The sequence below is a fragment of the Ochotona princeps genome, chromosome 4 (assembly GCF_030435755.1).
Source record: "Ochotona princeps isolate mOchPri1 chromosome 4, mOchPri1.hap1, whole genome shotgun sequence".
Taxonomy (NCBI): domain Eukaryota; kingdom Metazoa; phylum Chordata; class Mammalia; order Lagomorpha; family Ochotonidae; genus Ochotona; species Ochotona princeps.
Window position 1 is genome coordinate 12,713,505 of NC_080835.1, and position 22,543 is coordinate 12,736,047.

The 22,543-nt window shown below is 38.8% G+C and overlaps 1 protein-coding gene across 1 annotated transcript; it reads left to right on the plus strand.

Annotated features, from left to right (window-relative positions):
• Window positions 1–11,910: 11,910 nt before the first annotated feature.
• LOC101529287 (olfactory receptor 5G25-like) lies at window positions 11,911–12,855 on the plus strand. The gene has a single exon (XM_004585521.2). The coding sequence runs from the start codon at window positions 11,911–11,913 to the stop codon at window positions 12,853–12,855; it is 945 nt and encodes a 314-aa protein (XP_004585578.2).
• The last annotated feature ends 9,688 nt before the right edge of the window (window positions 12,856–22,543 follow it).

Below are 22,543 nucleotides of genomic sequence, written 5' to 3' on the forward strand. Positions count from 1 at the left end.
GAAGAAAACTGAGTGGAACATTTGTGCGCAAGCACTTTTTTAATCCAGACATGAAATAAGAAGAAAATATGAAAACGCTGCAATTAGTATCAAACAGGAAAAAATAAATTTAGAGAAGATATCTGTGTACCCGTGTCAACAATGAAATCATATTCTTGATATTTGAAAAACAACTTTAAGTTTATAATGACAATAAACACAACAGATAAAGGATCCACAAACGAACAAGTCAGTCACAAGAAAGGGAATTCAAATGATCAGAAATACATGGAAAAATTGCAACATAATAATTGATCAAGTAAATGAAATATTAAAATGCCAATGCTAGTGCTTTGTGTGGATGAAACGCTAACAGCTTTCGCTGGTGAGAATTTGGCTTTTGTCTCCGTCACGTCATGCAGATGGTGTGATTCTATTCTTCACAATGTAATGTTGTAGTTTCCACTGAATATTGTAAGTTTAAATGGTTTTGATTCAGAAATTGCTTTTTAAGTAAATTAAGGGCACAGGAATATGTTTTCCAAAGCTTAAGGGTCACCTATGTTGCAACATTCTGTAGGAGACAAAGAAAACTCAGGGGGAGACATATTATTCATCAGAAAAAAGGGAAAATATAATTTTTTTCATGAAATAGACAGCAACAAACAATGAGATATTTATGGACTAGCAGGGCAAGGTCTGTGGTATAAAATCACAGATAAAAAAATCAACTTGTAGATTACTGTACAGCACTGATCACATTTTGTAAAAGGCAAAAGCCTCTATCGTGTATAAAATGTATGAGCACAGGTGACCTATGAAGGATGTGTATCAATCTGTTGACTTGCTAAGTGTAGGGAAATGATACTGCAACTAGGTAAGGAGAACTTATTTGTGTTTGTTTAGGCTGTAAGCTCTATTTGGGCTCAATCCAGGTGTGCTATTTTCACTTAACAACAGACTGCTGCTACACTTGTCTAACCTCATTTTTTGGCAGATCTGACGGGACCAGCTCAATCCGGGCAGGCCTGCACGCATGGCCACATTCCACTGTACGTTTCTTGTGTGTCATAGCCCAGGAACAGACTCGGAGTGTTTTCTCCAGAGCCTTAAAGTTGTTTTCAGTAGATGACATGGACTAGCTGTTGAACTTCAGTGTCTAAGCTCATTTCCCCCTGGGGGTTTAATAAGCTCTGCACCTTTCCCTGCCTGTGACTACCAGAAAGTCTGCTGTGTCAGGTGGCCCACGTACCAGGATGGTGTGTGCTGTGAGTGGAAACTGCCTCAGACTGCTCTCCTGTGTGGACCTGAGAAATAATCCTAGCTTTGAAATGTGTTACTTCCAAAACTCAAATAGGTTTATCTAGACATTGGCCTTTTTCTTCATTATTTTCACTTTGCAGAGACAATCTAGTGTGGCAGTGGCACTGAATTTAAACTCAAGAATTTGTCTCCTGGATCTCAGTGTGGTTTGTTACATGCATTTTACCAAAATATCTAAAACTCTAGAATCTGTTAGTGTAATGTGCTATGTCATGATGATATTACCAAAACAATGGATTAACATAATGTTCCTAAAGCTGCTTAGATGGCCACATACCTTCAGAGTATGAAAAATGGTAGGAGATTTAACACAGCCTTAGGACATTTCAAGTGAATGTTTTTGCTCATCTCACATAAATGGAGAGTAATTTTGATCTTTTTTTTCCTAGATAGATTACAAAAACATACATTTTCCCAAATCACTATCGAGCTTGTTACAGAAAACTTTTAAATGATCTTATGTCGTTAAGATGACTGCTTAATTGAACTAGGGAAATCGATAGTCATTCTCTAGGAGTTCTATGGGATTTAAAATGCTGAATTAAGTAGAACAAGAAGAGTGACTCCCTCTTCTGCATTCTTTGTATGTTCAGTGGTGGCATAACTTTGAAAAGCCTCAAGCCATGTCAGCTTTCCACACTACTCAGCTGCTTATGAAGCTAAAATCTCTATAATTAATGCTTTTATATTCTACCTATTATATTCTCGTATTATAACAGTATTATGCTCAAGATAAATGTGGAAACCTCAAATGCTCATGGAAAATCAACTAGAAGAAAAATTTATTTTGGTACAAGGCATTTTTAAATCCATGTGTATGTATATTTATCTCGCCACATTTTCCTAGTGCTGGCTGGCATGTGGTAGCTGTTGTTCTTATGAGTACCGCGCGCTAACCGATTGCGCCACTGGAGCCACAAGGTAGCTGTTGTTCTATCAGTGAGTAATTACAAAAAATTATTTTTTCCCCCAAAGCAGACCAGTTCTCTCCAGCCCTTGGAACACAGCATTCTGAGCCCAACCCTTGATTATTATGTTTAAACTTCACGAGAGGAGGCAGGCCTAGATCTTGGGAAAACCCTCACACACGTGCTCTTAAGACAAAGGGGAAAGGCAGCCTTCTCCAGGTTCAGAAACTTCAGGGCCCATGGACCCTGGGCAGCACATTCACACAGCTGCCCTGCTCCCGATTCCCGAGGTCCAACACTTCCTGTCCAAGTCCTGACTTGCATAGCTGTGAATTCAACTTCCTGGTTATTATGTTTCACCATCCAGTTCTCGGGTTGAGTTTTCATACAATCTGGTTTCCAATTCAAATGGGTGTGTGTGTGTGTGTGTGTGTGTGTGTGTGTTACTGTTACATCTGTTATACAGAATGTCCTGTGTTAGAACTGATCTGAATTCCTTTCGTGACATGGAACTCTATCAGTTCATCAGCCCAATAGTTATCATTGCTCCCCACCTCTGCTATGTGCAAGAGATAACTACCCAAGACAGCACATTCCTTTCACTGTACTCCATTGCAACTCACCACAGGTGAATAATAGTGACAATGGAGTTACCAGTGGCTGTGATGATCCTAGTCCATCAGCAATGAGTTACTGTTTCCCTCTGTCCAGAGTAATCGCACCACAGAATTTCACCCTAACAATCTATATCCCAAGGACCATACCTGGCACCAGCAGTCTTTTGTTTTTCCTTCAAAAATAAACCCCAGGACAAGGACTGAACTGCAAACAATTCATTTGGGAGACAAAGGGAGCTCTTATAATGGAGTTGGGAAGGCAGAATGAATCAAAGTAAAAGACTGTGACTGATCTTTTTTTTATTTTGCCAGTGGATATATTTTTGTCTGTTCTAGTGGTTGCTCTGAGGGTTCCATGTGGGTAACACCCATTTCCTGGATTATTAGCTTTAGTATTAGCAGAAGATCACAGCAGTGATGAACTGAGCAGTGATCCTGCTGGAGGTATTAGGGTTATCAGTGTACGAAATGCATGAGTCAGAGCAGTACCACTTGAAGCGTGTGGAAGCTGGGAACGTGTTTGTGTGAAGCAGCTGTTGGTTGAGAGCTGCTCCTGGAAAAACTAATTCAACAATAAACGTTAGAAATGTTTTTTAACCTTGGTTTTCTGATTTCATCAAAGTGATCATTGCTTTTTAAGTAATTTTGTTCTTAAAACGTTTTCATTGCAGTATTTTTAACTTTAGGAAAATAAATGTATTAGGGCATACAAATAATACAAAGACCACTATACACCTTTTGCTCAGATTCACCTGTTAATATTTTACTTTTCCTCTTTGCTTTTGTATTTATTATTTCTTTCTCAAGATAAGCATACTCAAGCATGTACATATCCTTTCCTATACAGATGATTTTTTTTTCTGAAGCATCTGAGTGTAAGATGGCCCTTTGTCACTAAATATTTACTTAGATACTTTGTGGCAATATCATCATACATAGCCATGGTATAGTTAATAACTTCAGTTTCCTCTTCATACATAAAATAATTTCAGATAGCCATTCTGCATATAATTCCTGTATTTGTGGAGCATTCAAAAGGCGTTTTTTCTTTAACAATAAGGGAATTTTATTATGTTTTCATCTGTTCATGGTTATCCTTTAGAGTAATAATAAATATCTCAAATTATTGCTTTAAAACTATTATCAGTTAAAAACTAGATAAGAAAAGTTTTAAAATCACATATATACATGAGAGTACTCTATAAAGTTCAAAAAAAGTGGAATTAAAATGTGTTTATTTTGGAACTCAACTTCTGAAATCAAATGTAATTTTGTTATAATACGCATTCTATGAATATTTTGAAGGCCCTGTATCAGCTTTATTTCATTCTGTCATTAGTTGAGATTTTTGTTATTGTTAATTTTAAGGCTATTTTTTCTATTCAATATACACATATACATATATTCATACACATAATGCTGTCAACATTTAATAGTCTCTGAAAAACTATTATGACATGACAAAAATGAGAGTACACAGTCTGCCTGCCCAACTCTTCTTATAGTTCCCACTTTCGATATCATCAATTTCATGTCATCACTGCTGTGGCCTTTATTTTTTCATTCTATAACTTTCATAATTCATCTGGTTTGGTTCTCTCTACAAATGTATTCATTGTGTTATCTTCTGAGTTCCTAAGAAATTTTATCGTTTGGCCAACACCATTCTCTCATTGCTTTCTCTCCCAGCTTCTGGAACTCATTGTTTTAGTCTATCTCTGTAATTTTTGCAGATTCTGCATGCCAGTGAAGTGATATGGTATTTGTCTTTTTGTGCTGGACTTATTTCAAAGATAGTGGTTATCATTCAGATTCACTTATGAGGGTGCAGATCACAAAATGGGTGAAAACTATTCACCTATTTTAAAAAGAGATTATTTATTTGAGAGGCAGAGTCACATGGATAGAGGGAGAGAGAGAAAATCTTGAGGATGAACTGTGGTGTTGTGGGTAAAGCCACTCGCAATGCCGGCGTCCCTCATGGGTGTTGGTTTGGGATCCAGCTGATCCACCTGCTTGCAGCTGCCTCAGCTCTAGTCATTTGTCCGTTTGTGGAGTGAACTAGTGGATGGAGGATCTGTAGCTCTTTTCTCTTCCTTATTCTATGGTTCTGCTTTTCAAATAAATAAATTAAATACATAAATAAGTCTTTAAAAATAAAAAATAAACAAACAGATCTTTCATCTGCTGGACACTCCCCACATGGCTTCAACGGCTGCGACTAAGTCAGGCCGAAGGTAGAAACCAGGAGCTGGGAGCTTCCTCTGCATTTCCCCCATGTGTGTAGGGGCCAAACACTTTGGATCATCTTCTGCTGCTTTCTTAGGTGAATCAGCAGGAAGCTGGGTTGGAAGTGGAGTGGCTGCATCCTGGACTAGCACCAGCGTGCAATGCCAACATCACAGGCAGTGGTTCTACCCTGCTAGGCCACAACGCTGGCTCCTTCGTGTTCTCTTTATTCAACCCTTGATGAAGATGGTAGTATCCTTCATATTTTGGCTATTATGAATATGGCACCATGAACATGGGGGTATAGATATCTTTTTGACATATTGATTCCAATTTCTTCAGCTGTATAACCAGATCTGAGATTGTCAAGCCATATATGTTAATTATATGTTAATTATAATTTTTTTAATCCAGGAATGTTTATTTTGGTTTCCATAAATGCTGCACTGTTTTACATTTGTACTAAAATGTGCACGATTTCTCTTTTCCCCTATGCCATAGTCAACATGTACCATTTTTGTCTTTGGATAATAATTCTTCTATCTGCTAATTCATATTTCAAAGACCCACAAGAGCTGGGGCTGGAACAGAACACAGAGTTCCACTCAGATATCCTAAGCAGGTAGCAGGAACCCAAGTCCTTCAGCCCACTTTCTCCCAGGGTGTAAACTAGCAGGAAGATGGATCAGAAGAGGAGAAGCCAGAAATCAAACCTGGGTCCTGTGGTAGGGGATGGAGTCTTCCTAAATGGTGAGTTGAATGCCACATCAAAAGTCATCCCCCAGACCAATATCATGGGAATTTTTCATTCCCCATTGATGCAGATTTCCATCATTGACAATGTATAGATATATTATTGCCCAGAACAATGTCATGGAGATTCTCATCTGTCAGTTTCAGGTTTCACATTTTTAATTCTTGTAAGAGCTACTGGCAGGGAAAGAGCGTCAAGATCCTATGGTAGGCTTGTGCTGTGTTTTCCAAGAACAGTATCCACTTGGTGGGAGGAGGTGGGAGACTACATGGGTCTTTTTTGTTTGTCTACTTTGCTGGGTTCTCAAACAGTTTGATAAAGCCAATTTTCTCAAATCACTGAATAAACCCTGTGTAGAGGTAACACTATCAGGGACAGAGTCACTACTCATGTCAACTGAATAAATGTCATCTCTCTTCTGAAAGCCCTTAAAGATCCTTCACAATTTTCAGAAAAATCCAAGCTCTTTTGCCTAGAGTACAGACTTGAAGGGCCAAACAGATGTTTTTAAGCTTAAAATTTTGAAATTTTCACACAATGTGTCTTTCAAAGGTGTTGTTCTGTCAGACAGCCCAGCATTCCATTGTCTAGATATGTTCAACAGTTTCATTGGGAGTCAGTCTTTGATGTGGAAGTAGAGATGCATATTGTCTCATATCTTCATATCTGGGTTGTCTGTACCAGTAATGTTGGGACACATTTAAATAATAGACTGATGGATTTATGACTTGATATGAAGAACTATACTATTTTAACATAATGGGGAAATTAAGTCTGGAGGTGGGAATTTGGTTGGTGGCGGCAAATCCAAGACCTTACATAATTGTACCACAAATTCAAAATAAAAAGAGTCACTGTCTTTGAAACAAACCGAAGGTGTTGTTCTGGGGCAGGCATTTGGTATAGTAGTTGAGTTGTCCCTTGGTACACTGAATCAAGTGTTGGAGTGCCTGAGTTTGTGTCCTGGATCTGTTCTCACTTCAAGAGACTCGGAGGCAGGAGTGATGGCTCAAGTATCTGGATTCCTGCCACTCAAAAGGAGGACCTGGATGGAGCTCTAGGCTGCTGGCTTCAGCCTAGCCCGTTCTCTCTTTCAAATCTTAAATATAAATAAATACTCAAAAATGTAGACATTGTTGTATCTGTTCTTTGCTATAGAGAAATCTTCAAGTTTATTTTATGCACTAGATCTTGATTCCTTTGACAATTTCAGTTGCAAGACTAGAACTGTGTACTTCAGAAAGTTCGTACAAAAATGGGACTAAGCAATGAATTTCTTTTAATACAAAAAGCTGAAATCTGCACATGATTTTCAAAATACACATTTCCATGAGCATGATGAGAAACTGTAATATGCATGAATTTCACTTTTTTTTTTGATAGCAAGAGAAAGTGTTGTTTTTCTGCCATTTCCATGAATGTTTGGAGCACTCTTATATTTACAAGCTCTCTGGCTACTTCTTAAGGCATTCCTTGGAAGCTTACCCACCTAGTAACTGCTATACCGGCTGCAGAAGCCTTAGTGCTACAGGGCAGACACCCCACACATGACTGTCATCTTTCCCAAGTAGGCCCTTTTTAGAATTCTCACAACTGCTTAGACTAACAGCTAGTGTTGCTCATGTGACTGTCACAGTCAGAATTAGAATGTCTAAGGCGAAGTCGCAAAAGGAAAGAGTTTATTTTTTCTGCAAATGCAGTTGACTCAAAATGACCTTAATTGCTTTCTTAAAAACAAACAAAATAAACCTCCAAAAAACTAGTATCTTCCCTCCGGGTTTGGTCTCCTGAGCTTCTGTTTCCTTGAGGGAGTTGACTCCAATTTGCTCAACTCTGTTCATAAAACCTCTCCTGATACTGAGCTGCTGGTTAAAATATTCGCAGAAGAGTCAGGTTCAAGGTAGCATTACTCTCAGATATATTTTTCCAGGCACTGGCTCACTCCCCAAATGGTCCCACTGGCCAGAGCTCAGATAATCTGAAGCCAGGAGCCAGGGGCATTTTTTGGGTCTCCCAAGTGTTTTCAGGGACTCAAGGGCTTGAACCGTCTTCTGCTGTCTCCCAGACCATAACAGCAGCCGGATGGGAAGCAGAGCAGCTGGGACTCATACCAGCACACATATGGGATGTTGGCACTGCAGCTGGCGGCTTAACCTAATACATCACAGCTCCAGCATTCACACGTACATTTTTTAAGGTAATTTATTTTTCTAGCTTGATTTGTGTTTGTTTTGTAATCCTCTTTAATCCTAGTAGACAAAAATGCTTAGGGCAAGTTCCTTGATTTCACAAATGGTAGCTAGGAGGTTACATAAACAAAAATGAATATAGAAACTAGGGGAACTATTTTTTGTAGCTTCCTATTGATACAAGCAGAATAAGTCTGTGTCTTTTGGTCTCAATCACCTAAATTGAATGTATGTTTTGGTTGACTTTAGTGTTTGAAACAGAGATAATGAAATGTCCCAGTAGGTTTATGGGCTCACAGAAGGCCTGGATTTCTGCCTTAACCTATCAGGTTGTGTGTGTGTGTGTGTGTGTGTGTGTGTGTACTACAATACATATAATGTAAAAATGAATTTCACATTAGTGATAACTTGAAGTGAATATTATGATTATAGAGTCCTATTCTTTTGAGGACAGTATAAAGGGAATAATTAGGACATTTAAAGCATTTTAAAATTTATTGGGAAATGACATAAACTGTATTACAAAAGGTACTTTAGTAAATGTTTAGTTTAACAAAAATATACATACTGAGCATATTTAGTACATGAACTCATAAAATATATCTAGAACCAGGTTGCCATTTCAAAGAGTGTTCTGTATTTGAAATCATCAATTTTCTAAGACAGTTGCTTAAATGATACACTGGAACAATATATACTGCATAGTTGCATGTAATGTACTGCACTGGTGTCTGATAAACTGTAACATGTCATGGTCACTTGTTGCATGTAATGTACTGCACTGGTGTCTGATAAACTGTAACATGTCATGGTCACTTGTTGAATGGTTGTGAACTGTGTATTTCAGAGTCAGTTTCATCAACTCTCAAAGTGATAGACAATCCACAGTAACACTTTTTTAAAAAGTCCTATTCAGTGGTTATGACTGGTGGGTGCATCTTTGATATAGTGGCTTCAGAGCGACAGGAATCATTAGGAGAAACAAACTAAGCAAAGGTCTTCTGAAACAGACAACATTGATTAAAAAGCAAGTGAGAGCATTAATACAAATTGTGGAACTCTCAGTGTAAAGTTTAGATGATGAGTGTCATTGTAGGAACACAGCACATTACTCTGTATGCACTTGACGAAGTTCAGCAGCTGAGAAAACAGCGCATCCAATGTGGCTCAACCATAGGTACTGGGTGCCTATAACAATTTTAGCAGTGACTTTAATAAACAAGATTGGTTGGTTTCCAAATGTTCCACTTGTATTAAGGATAAGAATAGGTTAAAAATAACATTAGTCATTATTCACTGGAAAATTAATATGTATTGTGAATGTAACACAACTGGCGCTCAAGTCCAGACCTGGGAATCCAAGCCATGTCTTCCACTAGAGTGCCTGAGATCCAGCGACTTCAGCCTTCACTGATGCTGCCCAGGGTCCACGTTAGCAGAAAGCCGAAGTCTTGGCAGAGCCAGATGCGGAACTCAAGTATCAGGCAGTGATACATGGACTTCCTAACTGGTTTTAAACTGCTGAAACAAATGTGTATCCTCATGGCTTTTATTTGATCAGACTCTTTCCATTATATAAGGTGACATCAAGTATAGGTTAAAAGACCATCCCACAACAGTAAGCATTGTTTCACACAAGATTTCAGGTTGAATACGAAATTGAAACAACTATCATGGAGTATATATTCTAGACTCAATTGTTCAATTTTTTTCCAAGACATAAATCTAAAAACACAAGAACACAAGAGTTTGGTAGTTTTTACATTCCTTAATTTCTAGTTAACCAAAATATTCATTCAGATGTTTTTCTAAACTAAGGAGGGAGTCATTAGACCTTTCTCAATACTTCTGTTGCATTTTTAATAAATATTTTTATATGTTTTGCTATTGAAATGATCAAAAAAACTTTATGGCACAAAATGTTTACCTTCCCGCCTTTTGCATTGTTTTCGCTTTCTTTTTTTTTTTTTTTTTTTTTTTTAAAGATTTATTATTATCGGAAAGCCGGATATACAGAGAGGAGGAGAGACAGAGAGGAATATCTTTGGTCCGATGATTCACTCCCCAAGTGAGCCGCAATGGGCCGGTGCACGCCAATCCGAAGCCGGGAACCAGGGACCTCTTTCGGGTCTCCCACGTGGGTGCAGGGTCCCAAGGCTTTGGGCCGTCCTCGACTGCTTTCCCAGGCCACAAGCAGGGAGCTGGATGGGAAGTGGAGCTGCTGGGATTAGAACCAGCACCCATATGGGATCCCGGGGCGTTCAAGGCGAGGACTTTAGCCACTAGGCCACGCTGCAGGGCCCAAATTTTCGCTTTCTTTTATCATCTCCTTTCTGTCTTTCTCTCCTCCCCTCCTTCTTCCCTCCATCTCTTCCTTCTCTCCCTCTCTCTCTCTTTCTATCTTTCTATCTTTCTCTCTTCTTTCTTTTGGTCCTATATGCAATTATGATCAGGACGTACCACTCAGCTACCAAAATGATGTTCAACTGTACTACCACTTTACAAGTAGACCACCACCCTTTATCCCTCTATCCCTAATCTCCAGCAATAAGCATGTTGACCTTCATATTTAATTTTCACCTTTGATAGTATGTGGTTTAGATTGTAGAGTGTGTGTCCTTTTGAAGTTGACTTTTTAAAATTTATTTATTTTTATTGGAAAGGCAAATATGTATAGAGAGGAGGAGAGACAGAGAGGAAGATTTTCCATCTGATGATTCACTCCCCAAGTGACCACAATGGCCAGTGCTGAGCCGATCTGAAGCCAGGAGCCAGGAGCTCTTTTGGGTCTTCCACACAGGTTCAGGGTCCCAAGGCTTTGGACCATCCTCGACTGCTTTTCCAGGCCACAAGCAGGGAGCTGGATGGGAATCAGAGCTGCTGGAATTAGAACCAACGCCCATATGGGATCCTGGCATGTTCAAGGCAAGGACTTCAGCTGCTAGGCCACCGCGCAGGGCCCTGAAGTTGACTCTATAACTCAGTCTAATGCCATTGAAATCCTTCTAAGTTAGTATCTGTGCAAGTTTGCTCATCCTTGTCATGCAGGGGTAATCATGGTATGGTTGTACCATGGTTTGCTTAACCATCTACTCTTTGCAGGACATTTTGAGTGTTTCAAGGCGAGGACTTTAAACCACTAGGCCGCCGTGCCAGGCCCAGAGTGCCTTTTTTCTTTTTAAAATATTTGTTTTCTCTAACTACTTAATGACAATGATTGGATCACAGGACTTGCTCAACATTTAATAACAAGTTCCCTTTTTAGGGACCTCAAAATTCAACAGTCACTGGGTTAATGAATGTAGACACCAATGATGAAAGAAAGCAGTTGGATCTGACAGGGTATGTTAGAGAATATGATGGTGCATCCTTTGATTCTTTTTTCCAAAGCCAAATTCTCTTCTTTCAGCCTACTTTTAACCCTTCTCTATTTTTATCACCCTTGTGAAATTGTCTTTTATACCATTTGGCTCTCTGTTTCTGTAGATTATGTGGAAAGTGGTGAGAAACTTAAATTTCTAAACAGCTATTTATCTACCACTGGGAGTCACAGTAGGGATCTATATATGCATTAAATTCACATAATGACTTTTCCATGAAATGTTTCTTAAAACATCCTTAACTTTGATGCAAGTATTTTAAGAAAGGTGCCCGGATACAGTATTCTGACTCTGTGAAAATAAAATTTCTTAAAATTAGGGAGGAAACTAAGGTGTCATTGAGGTGTAGTGTCACCTAGGTTATTAGCAGAGATTTTAGAATGAAGGCAAGGGAAGAACTAAAGGCTGTTGGCTGTCCACCTGTGCTATGGAACTTTGAAAGAAGTTCAGTGCAGATAAAGACTTAAAACACCTTCACTTGTGAATTAATTGTACAAATATGTTTTTTTTCCTCCAGATTATATCAGAAAAATGGATTCTGAAAATCAAACTTCTGTGATTGAGTTTTTTTTCATGGGATTGACCAATCATTTCCAGCACCAGGTTGTTCTCTTCCTGATGTTTCTTGCCTTTTATCTTGTCACTCTTCTGGGAAATCTGGGAATGATCACTGTCATTTGGAAGGACTCACGACTCCACACCCCTATGTATTTTTTTCTCAGCCACTTGTCTTTTGTGGATGTCTGCTCGGCTTCTGTGATTGGTCCTAAGATGTTGACTGACATCTTTGTGGAGAAAAAAGTAATTTCTTTCTTGGGTTGTGCTGCTCAGGTGTGGTTTTTTGGTCAGTTTGTAGTGACCGAATGTTTCCTTTTGGCTGCCATGGCATATGATCGGTATGTGGCCATCTGTAAGCCCTTACTGTACACACTCATTATGTCTCAGCAACTGTGTATGCAGTTGGTGGCCGGGCCTTATGCCATGGGCCTTATAAGCACCGTCACTCATTCAACTTTCACCTTTCTCCTTCCTTACTGTGGCCCAAATGTCATCAACCACTTCTTTTGTGATCTTCTTCCTGTTCTCTCCCTGGCTTGTGCAGATACCCAGGTCAATAAGCTTTTACTTTTTATCTTGGCTGGAGCCCTTGGAGTACTCAGTGGAGTGATTATCTTGGTTTCCTACATTTACATTGTCATCACCATCCTGAGGATTCGCTCTGCTGATGGGCGTCACAAAGCCTTCTCCACCTGCTCGTCACACCTGACAGCCGTGTCCATTCTTTATGGGACACTTTTCTTCATCTATGTACGTCCGAGCTCTAGTTTTTCCTTGGATATCAACAAAGTAGTATCGGTGTTCTACACTTCAGTGATTCCCATGTTGAATCCACTAATCTATAGTCTGAGAAACAAGGAGGTCAAAGATGCATTCAGAAGGACTTTTGAAAAGAAGAAATTTCTTGTAAGTTGGTAAAGTAGGATATAGTTGTACTATAGCTGAAGAAGTGTATAATGACATTGTAAGTACAGACATTGATAGAAAGTTCAGCATTCTATTGTCAAGTTGTATTGACGTTTCACGGGGAGTCCATTTTTGTGCAGAAGTAGAGATGTATACTGCAACGTAGCTTCACTTCATGGCATACTTGCCTTCCTTTTACAGTTTCTCTGGATAAATATTTATATATACGTATTTACCTATATATCTTTTGATCTTGCATTTCACATGAAGGTTGTCATACGTCAGAGAGAACATATGATATCTGTCCTTTTAGGATTGACTTATTTCACTGAACATATTGGTTTCTAGTCATGAAAAATAAAAATGAAAAAATAAAAACATAACATTCTAACTTAAAAAAAAAGAGATATAGTTCTTTAAAAAACATAAGGACCCCAGATTGGCTGATGGGAGTTCTACTTTTGAATTTACATTCTCTTTTTATTTCATGAGTCATACAATGTCTGTACACAACAATTTTATCGTTTTTCACTTAATAGGTGAGAGATTTTAAGCTGAGATGAATAGATTGTTAGAAACTCTTGATTAGGAAGGCTTGTAAACAGAAAATGTCAGATCCTTTGTTACATTCCAAGCAATGTGATTAAAACTATTAAGCAACAAAGTTAACAGTACCTCAGTTTTTATTTATGCGACATTGAGTCTCCTCAATTTTCTGCAAATTTGGTCTTGAGTCTTTTCAAACCTAAACTATTATGAATGATACTATCCTGATAGAACATAACCACCATATTTTCCAAACTCTATGTTCAGAGTAGATATTTAATAAGTTTTTTATTTTCTCATATATTCTGGTGTTAGTATCAATTTGTTAGAATTTTGCTACTGTAAGTCACACGTAAAGTGCAGAATATATTTCAATTTTTTAGTAAGTTGATTATTATTGGCTAGAAGTGATTTATTATGAATATATTTGAATGTTAACACAAATGATTACTTTTGAGAATATATTAAAACACTTATTACTTTTGAAGAGTAGACTCTTCGCTGGTGAGTTAATAGTCTTCAAAGCATATACTTTTGCCTTATTAATTAAAGTAGTGAGCCATGTAAATAAAACAAAGAAAATTGACTGGAGGCAACGTCATTGTACTCTAAAACTCTAACTTGGAGCTGGTGTTGAGTCATAGGAGCTATGCTATCCCTTGCAACCACACTGGCATCCACACTAGAGTGCCAGTTAGAATTCAGAATGGTGAGTTTCCAATCCAGCTTCATGCTAATATGCCTGGGAGGATATCAGAGGGGGACACAAGTGTTTGAGACCCTGATCTGGCCTGCTCAGACTTGGCTGCTGTGGCCATTTGGGGAGTGACAATTCTCTCTGCTTTCAGATGAGTAAATAAAAAAAAAATGCTTTTCAATAACCTGCTTTAACCTGCCCTCTCTCCCTCAAACCTATTCTATTTCTATTTTCCCCTTTCTCTCATCATCTTTTTGAGACATATAGCCCTATAATGGTGTGCACACTACCAGGAAACTTACTAAGAGATGCCTTGGGTCAGACTTGAGGTTTTCTTTGACCTTTCGGCTCTGTCTGTGCCAGGAGCGGTCTTCCAGCTCACCCCATGCCTCGTCCACGTGTTGGATCAGGTGTCCTGTCCTCAGGGCAGCAGCTGAGTCTTTTCCCTTGAAGCAGCTACTGCCCTGGTCATCTCAAACATTTACTCTCCTTATTAAAAACTACCTTGGAGGTACTTAAAACACTCCATTGTTTTTTTATTTGCTTGTTAACTTCTTTTCTGTTTCATCTTGGTAAAAGGTACGTTTCAGGAGTGTACAGCTATTTCAGGCTCAGTGGTTTATTTCCAGACTCCACAGTCTCACATACACCAGAGCTCACAATGTATTTATTAACAGGAAAACTAATATATGATAAATACTGAAATATTGATATCATGGCCACTAACGTTTGACAGACATTGGTCCAAATAGGAACCATGGCTGAGTTTCTGTGGATGATGAATGCTTTATGTCCCAAAACAGAGAAAATGCATCAGATTGAATACTTACATGACATACACACTAAAATTATGCCATATGTATTGTATACATATGTGAGTGTGGAATGCACGAAATAATAAAAAATTACAACTTTCAGGAATGAATTTTTTCCTTTGTGATTTTATTTCATTATCACTCTCTAGCAGTTCTAGTAATATGATTTACACTTGGTTTTTGATAAGACATCCTATTTTATATATTTTCCTGTAGCATGTACTTGTGCCATGTTTATAGGCATCTATTTACCTTACTTATGTTTACCATAGTGTCCTGATATTCTTTTTTTAAAAATATTTATTTATTTTTTATTACAAAGTCAGATATACAGAGAGGAGGAGAGACAGAGAGGAAGATCTTCCATCCGATGATTCACTCCCCAAGTGGCCGCAATGGCCGGTGCTGTGCCAATCCGAAGCTGGGAACCAGGAACCTCTTCCAGGTCTCCCACGTGGGTGCAGGGTCCCAAAGCTTTGGGCCATCCTCGACTGCTTTTCCAGGCCACAAGCAGGGAGCTGGATGGGAAGTGGAGCTGCCAGGATTAGAACCAGCGCCCATATGGGATCCCGGGGCATTCAAGGCGAGGACTTTAGCTGCTAGGCCACAGGCTGGGCCCTTGATATCCTTTTGAAGAATGCAGTCTTGGATGAGCTAAGGCTGAAGTCCGCGTCTCCCTTCGTCATGGTTCAGGCACGTTAGGTAGGTTTGGAATATTTCTGCCTGGATGCGAGTTGTAAGCAGAGACACGGCAGACAAGTGATTGTTGCGTTCTTTTAGCTGAGCTTCCTTTACTAGGCTGTCTCTGCCGCGAGGACCCATGGCCATCCTGATGTTTGCCTGGTCTTAACTGTTTGTTTCACCTTCCTTTCCAGCTGTTGCTATGAGACATGCAGGACATTTCTCATGTATTTTGTATTTTTGGTTGTAACAGAAGAACTCTAACGTATTATTCATTTTCTTGTTTTGTCAAAGTAATCAATATTACTTTTAAAATATTTTCCTCAGTCTAACATAAACTTAGCTTATTTGTAAGCTAAGTTTCTAGGTGAGAATAGATTAGAATATAATTTATTTTCAATTGAACACTAGTTGAGGATCAAAGCCATTCTTACTCTGCTTTGATAATAAGCTAACCATTCCCTTTGTTGAAACAGTAACTCATGTCATAGATTGGATGTCCATTGTGCATGAGACCCCTTGCCATGTACCTTACAGACTTAGTTTGATATCCATAGTGAGTCTATTAAAAAAAAACACTACTTACACTTTTATGATGAATCTACTGTCATTATTGCCGCATATTTAAGTACTACAAACACAGCAACATGAGTTCACTACCTCATTGTCTTCTGTGGTCCAGCCAGGCACCTCATGACTGCATTGTTTACTGGAGATCTCACAAGACTGAATGAATATGTTGGAAGATGTAGGTTCCTTTCTAGACACAGTGCTGAAGAATCCATTCCAAAATTCACTTGGTGGTGATTGTCACAATTCAGCTCCTTGAGGCTTTAGTGCTGAGTTGCCTGCAGCTTTCTGGCTGTCAGCTGTGGAGGAGCTGCTCTCAAGTCGGCCACCTCCTGCTCACATGGTCGTCCCTCATCCTAGGACCAGCAATGGAACACCTGCTCCTTCTCACACGTCACATCACTCTGAGATTTTCTGTGATCAGCTGGAAGAAGCTCTGGACCAGTCCTTCTGCCCCAGTTATCCCAACAATTGATTTCTTTGATCACAAGATAATAATTATCATCCTCATTGCTCAGTAGTTGAGAGAACAGAGGCCTGTGTATAAAAAAGCCTTTGACAAGATCTATTGAAACAGCTAAAATATGTGGCTAACACTATTCTAGGGTAGTCCACCAAGGAAACAAAGCCAAAACAGCGATTAATACTGCGTGGTGACATTTCAACCAAGAGAGGAAAAGGGAGCCATAGACATCCAAATGATGGTTTGCATGGCAACAAAGAGGGCACTTGAATTAGGTTATAACTAAGAAAGATCGCACGTTACAGACATAATTTTGACTTCAGGCAGTTCAATAACAGAGAGGAAAGTCAAGAAGGGTGTAATGAAGAAGAGCCGCACAGGATCTGGGTGAGAATGGCAAACTCTCAGCTAGAATGAAACGTAATGTTCCCATAGTAGGAGAGGAAAGTGATGGTATGGCCTGCAGGGTTTCAGAAGCACCCTGATGTGAGTACAGTGTTGAATCTTGTTCAGACCCTGTCGTGATGCTAAAGTTTACATGAAAATGAATGGACCAAATAACTGAGTTAATCTTGAAAAAGAAAACCAAGATACCAGCGAGATGGCTCAATGGCTAAATCCTCACCTTGGATCCAATATGGGCACCGGTTTGTGTCCTGGCTAATCTATTTCTCATCCAGCTCCCTACTTATTGGCCTGGGAAAGGTAGAGGATGGCCCAAAGCCTTGGGGCCCTGCACCCAGTAGGAAAGCCAGAAGATGCTCCTGACTTCTGGTTTCATATTGGTTCATCTATGGCCATTGCAACCAATTGGAGAGTGAACCAACAGATGGAAGATCTTTGTTTCTCCTTCTCTCCATAAATATGATCTTAGTTTTCAATAAAATAAATTTAAAAAAAGAAAAAGAAATCAAGACAGGAGGACTTTTACACAGGATAATGTATTATAGACCTGTAGTAATTAATACAGAATAGAAAACCAGGATATAGAGTACTGATGCATTAGTTAATGTATGATAACAGCCTTTTAAAAATACTGTTGAATTTATCTGTTTGAAGGTGTTTCAAGAACTGAGGGATGTATATAGAGAGACAGATTCCATTTACTGGTTAATTCCCAACATAACCACAATGGCCAATGCTGAATCAGCCCCCCCAAAAAAGAGTCAGGAGCCTCATTTGGGTCTCCCACACAGTGAGAGAGCCTTAAATACTTCCACTACATTTCCCAGGTCATTAGCTGGTTTCTGGATCAGATGTGGGGCATCCAAGACACAAACTGGGGCCCATGCAGGATGCTGGCATCATAGGAGGAGACTTAACCTGTTATACCACAAAGCTTGTCACAACAGATAGCTTTCTAATTCAATAGGTTTTCCAAAAGAATACTTTCTGTACAGCACATGATTTTTAAAAATTTGTTGTCAGATACATTGAATGCCTTTTTTAAAAAAGATTTATTTTATTTTCATTACAAAGTCAGATATACAGAGAGGAGGAGAGACAGAGAGGAAGATCTTCCGTCCGATGATTCACTCCCCAAGTGACTGCAACAGCTAGATCTGAGCCAATCCGAAGCTAGGAGCCAGGAACCTCTTCAAGGTCTCCCACATGGCTGCAGGGTCCTAAGGCTTTGGGCCGTCCTTGACTGCTTTCCCAGGCCACAAGCAGGGAGCTGGATGGGAAGTTTTGCTGCCAGGATTAGAACTGGCATCCATATGGGATCTTGGCACGTTCAAGGCGAGGACTTTAGCTGCTAGGCCACGGCACCGGGCCCCATTGAATGCCTTTTTGAATACAAGTGAAATTCCATTTCACAATACACAGTAGTGAAGAAACTTAACCTTTACAAGATGAGGAGAACTTTCAGGTCTTTAAGGATACATGCAACTTTTCCAAAGTGATAGCATTACCTTTCCATAAGTAATGTGTGAAAGCCTATAATAAATAATTTGAGCCATTTTAGTGAACATATAATGATATATCATTGTATAGCTGTTTGCCTTTTCTCTAATTTCTAGTGAGGTTGAGCATCTTTGCAATATTTAAGAGTCTTCCCAGATTTTCCCTGTGTTGTCTGTTTTTTCTTAAAATTAATGTTAATTCAGCTGAAAATAAAAGCAGAAGCAGCAATGGGAAAGCAGTAGAGGACAGAAGACTTGGGACCCTGCAGCCACGTGGGAGACCTTGGAAGAGGCTCCTGGCTCCTGGCTGCAGATGGGTTCAGTTCTGGCTGTTGCAGCCAACTGGGGAGTGAACCAGCAAACGGAAGATCTTTCTCTGTCTCTCCTTCTCTCTATAAGTCAGACTTTCCAGTAAAAACAAATACATCTTTAAGTCAATGCATGAACAATTTCTGTAATTAATATTGACACATAGGAGAAAAATTAATCAAAGTTAAAAACCTGAAAACAATGAAAATATTCAACAACAAAATAGTTTCAAGTACTCCAAATAGAAAAGCAACAGTCAGTATATGAGAACCATGCATGTAATTATGTATGATTTCACAATAAAAATAATGTGATAATGAAGCTGTTTCCTGATGTAGGTTGTTTGCTTGTCCCAAGTAATGGCTGGCAGTACATGAGATGCGTGACATTTTGTATTCAAGCTTTGAAGGTTAATGGAAACAAAAGTGTAACATCACTTTGGTTATTCTTGGTTCAACCTCTGTTGTGAAAAAGTATTCAGAAAATATCTGTTCATTTGTAATGAAAGTTTCACCCATTCCAGTTCAGCCTTTCTTTGATCAGACTTCACAGAAAAATGAATGACCAGTCATAATGGTGGAGAAAAGCAGCTGCATATGTGAAAGACTGAAACCAAACTCCCTGTCATGAAGTACCTGTCACATATTAGACAGAAGAGATCTCATGAGTTGCTTATGTTTCTGGAGATTGAAATCACACTTACTCTTGTGCTGCCCAAGTTGAGGTGGTGACACTGCCTTTTGATTGATAAGCATGACGGTGATTGTACACATATTTTTCCAGGTAGAAAAGCTTCCACAGATAAAGCACATATTGAAAAACTGCGTCAAGAGCATTTGCATGTGGAGGCTCCTGGTTCTTAGCATCTTGTCTATGCTTGCAACTCCAGTGTTGGTTTGGAGAAACTCATTGTCATCATCCGGAAGTTTATTGGAATAGAGAATTACTGTGTAATTGATGCTTTTATTCAGGAAAACATGCTATATGAAAGTGTATTAAACCCTGAGAAACAATGCTGCCTGTATCCAGAAGGGCAGAGTTTTAAACTGTGATGATTTAAGAGGCATAGGATTCCATGAACTCTCTGTAGAATTATAATAGTTGAACACCCTGAGGGTTAATCTATTCCCCATTCAAAGATGAAGAAGGAGAAAGCAGGATACATGTGATTATGAAATCAGTCTTCATGGAGAAAGCAAATGATAGCGAGTCTGGAAGAAAAACTAAAGTTCAAATTATTGAACATAAAATGTTTTGTGTGCATATGCCAAGTGCCAATGGGGGTTTCCTCTGTGGACACTGAAGGGGAGACAAGGATGGAAGAAGTCCCAGAAATACTCGGTATCATACGAAGGTGGTTAAGTTAGGCAGGACACCTTCCCAACCACTTTGATGTCTGCGCAAAGGTGAGGTGATTGAGCCGTCGTGAATGAGTTGATGAAGGTCTTTGAACTCAAAGGATGGAATCATAATCCTTGTTTTGGTTTCTTCCACAGCATTCCGAGGCAATCTCCACCTGTGCAGTTGTCCTTATTTCATTTGATTTCAGAGTGTAAGAGGAAGACTGCTTGGAGCCTGGCGGACTAAAGCATCCTTATGGCCAATGCCCCACTACAGTACCTGGATTAGCTTTAAAAATTCTGTGGTACTACACAAAAGTTTACTTATAATATTTTCTTGGCTAGGAAGAAAAAGAGAGTATCCAATCATGTACAGAAAAGAAGCAAGTATATCCCCATGGATTTGTCACAAAATTAAGATAGCAATAACACTTTATTTTTCTCTGAAGAATAAAATTCCCAAGATATGGCATGCTGTGGGCACACACATGCTCCTGTGGGGAAACATGATGTAACTCCTTCCGGAAAGCTTAATGCAAGAGCAGGAGGATACTTCATTTGTTTTAGAGTGGAAGCTCTTTGGGAAGAAGATAAAGAAGCCAACTTATTTCCAGAAAGCTTGAACTCTTCCCTGTGCAGAAGCACAGGTGAGAGTTGGAGATGGAATGCCTGTTGGAAAGGAGGAAACTGTGTCCTTCATTTTAATTGTACTTATTTTTTGTCATCTCTAAGGATAAAAGGAACTCAACAGAATGTAAGTTTAGGTCATTTAAAGAATGTGTTTTTGTCCCTCTGCTTATTTCTTGAGAAATCCAACATGAATGAATTGAATTTAAAGAAAAATTAAAGCAACTCATTTTTACAATGTGGTACGGAGAGATAGTCATTGTTAGATCATAACTTGTTACAACCCAGCAAGAAGTAATGTGAATGCCAAAGGCACACAAAGAGGTCATGACCAACTAATCCATTTCCAAGTCTACAGAAATTCATTCTTCCTTAGGCCACAATTATAGGGTGACAGTGTCTCGAACAGGAAGGTTGAGCCACCCATTCTAGATGGTGGGCCATCGGTATGGAATACTGCGCTGTATTATGATTGTGATGTTGAAGACATAAGCTACGGAGGACAATGAATAAATCATGAATGAAAATCTCATTGAAAAACTGGGACCTGAATTTGGGCTGTGCAATGTCTTAATGTCACAGCACTCTCACTATAAATGTGCACTGTGTCCATCTTTCAAACTTAACGGTTATAAAATAGCAGTGACTGAATGTTCCTTACTCAGATTTGAGTGAAATCAAATATGCTGATGTTTTAAAGGACTTGGCGGTAGAGTTTTCTCAGTCTGGAGTACTACACAATTCTTGTTCACTCTTCCACACTCACTGTAGTCTCTAATGTCAGTTTCTTGTAGCCAGTCAAATCCAGTTTCCAGCATTGTGTGTGGAATGCGCTGTACTTGTAGTTACCACCATTTCTTTGCCCTTTCATCTGGCTTCCAGCAACCTCAGTTCTTGCTCAGGAAAGATGATGGTGGGTCTAGAGTTCTCTTCACGAATCAGAATCTTAGGAATCAAGAACTCTACATACAGGTTTCAAGTGTTGCTCATCTTCTACCTCCTAGGTCTTGTACATTTCTTGCCTCTTCTTGCTCCTGTTCAGGCTTATTGATGCTTTTTTAGTAATTGCTGAAAAGTTTCAGGAATTTAGATTTTTCTTCGTTTAGTTAGGGTTTATATTACTCTGAGTACACAGGCAGCACATGTGTATTTTCTCTTTAGTAAAATCTTCAAAATGTGGGTAAATTTGGAGTGTGCTTTGATTGCACACCAAGTTCACTGACCTTTTGTTCTCAGAAGTAATGACTGCTCATTTGGTATATACTGTTCCAGACTCCTTTATTTTTTTACAAAAGCCTTTATGCTTGAAGATAATATTGAGACTTTAAAAAAATTTTAAACTGTAATATTATACATTATACTATGTGTCTCATTCTGTTAGTTTCTGCTCTTTACTATATCATGAGAAAATAATCATGTTTGCCAATGTGGAGAAAATTATTGATACTATTACTTAGTTTCTGATTATAATGTGAATCTTTTTAATGACTTGCCATGGCACATTGATTTTCTGATTATTTATTAGATAGTTTTCATTTGCTGTTTCAAGTAGTTTTGTGACAGCTGTATCTTATCAAAAATTTTTTCAAGTTCTGTATAGGCAATAATAATAATAATAATAATAGCAATGTTTTTCCCTTTAAAAAGATAAGGTAGATCTATTATTTATTGATTTTGAGGGCAGAACCACAGATATCCATCTATCTATCATCTATCTATCTATCTATCTATCTATCTATCTATCTATC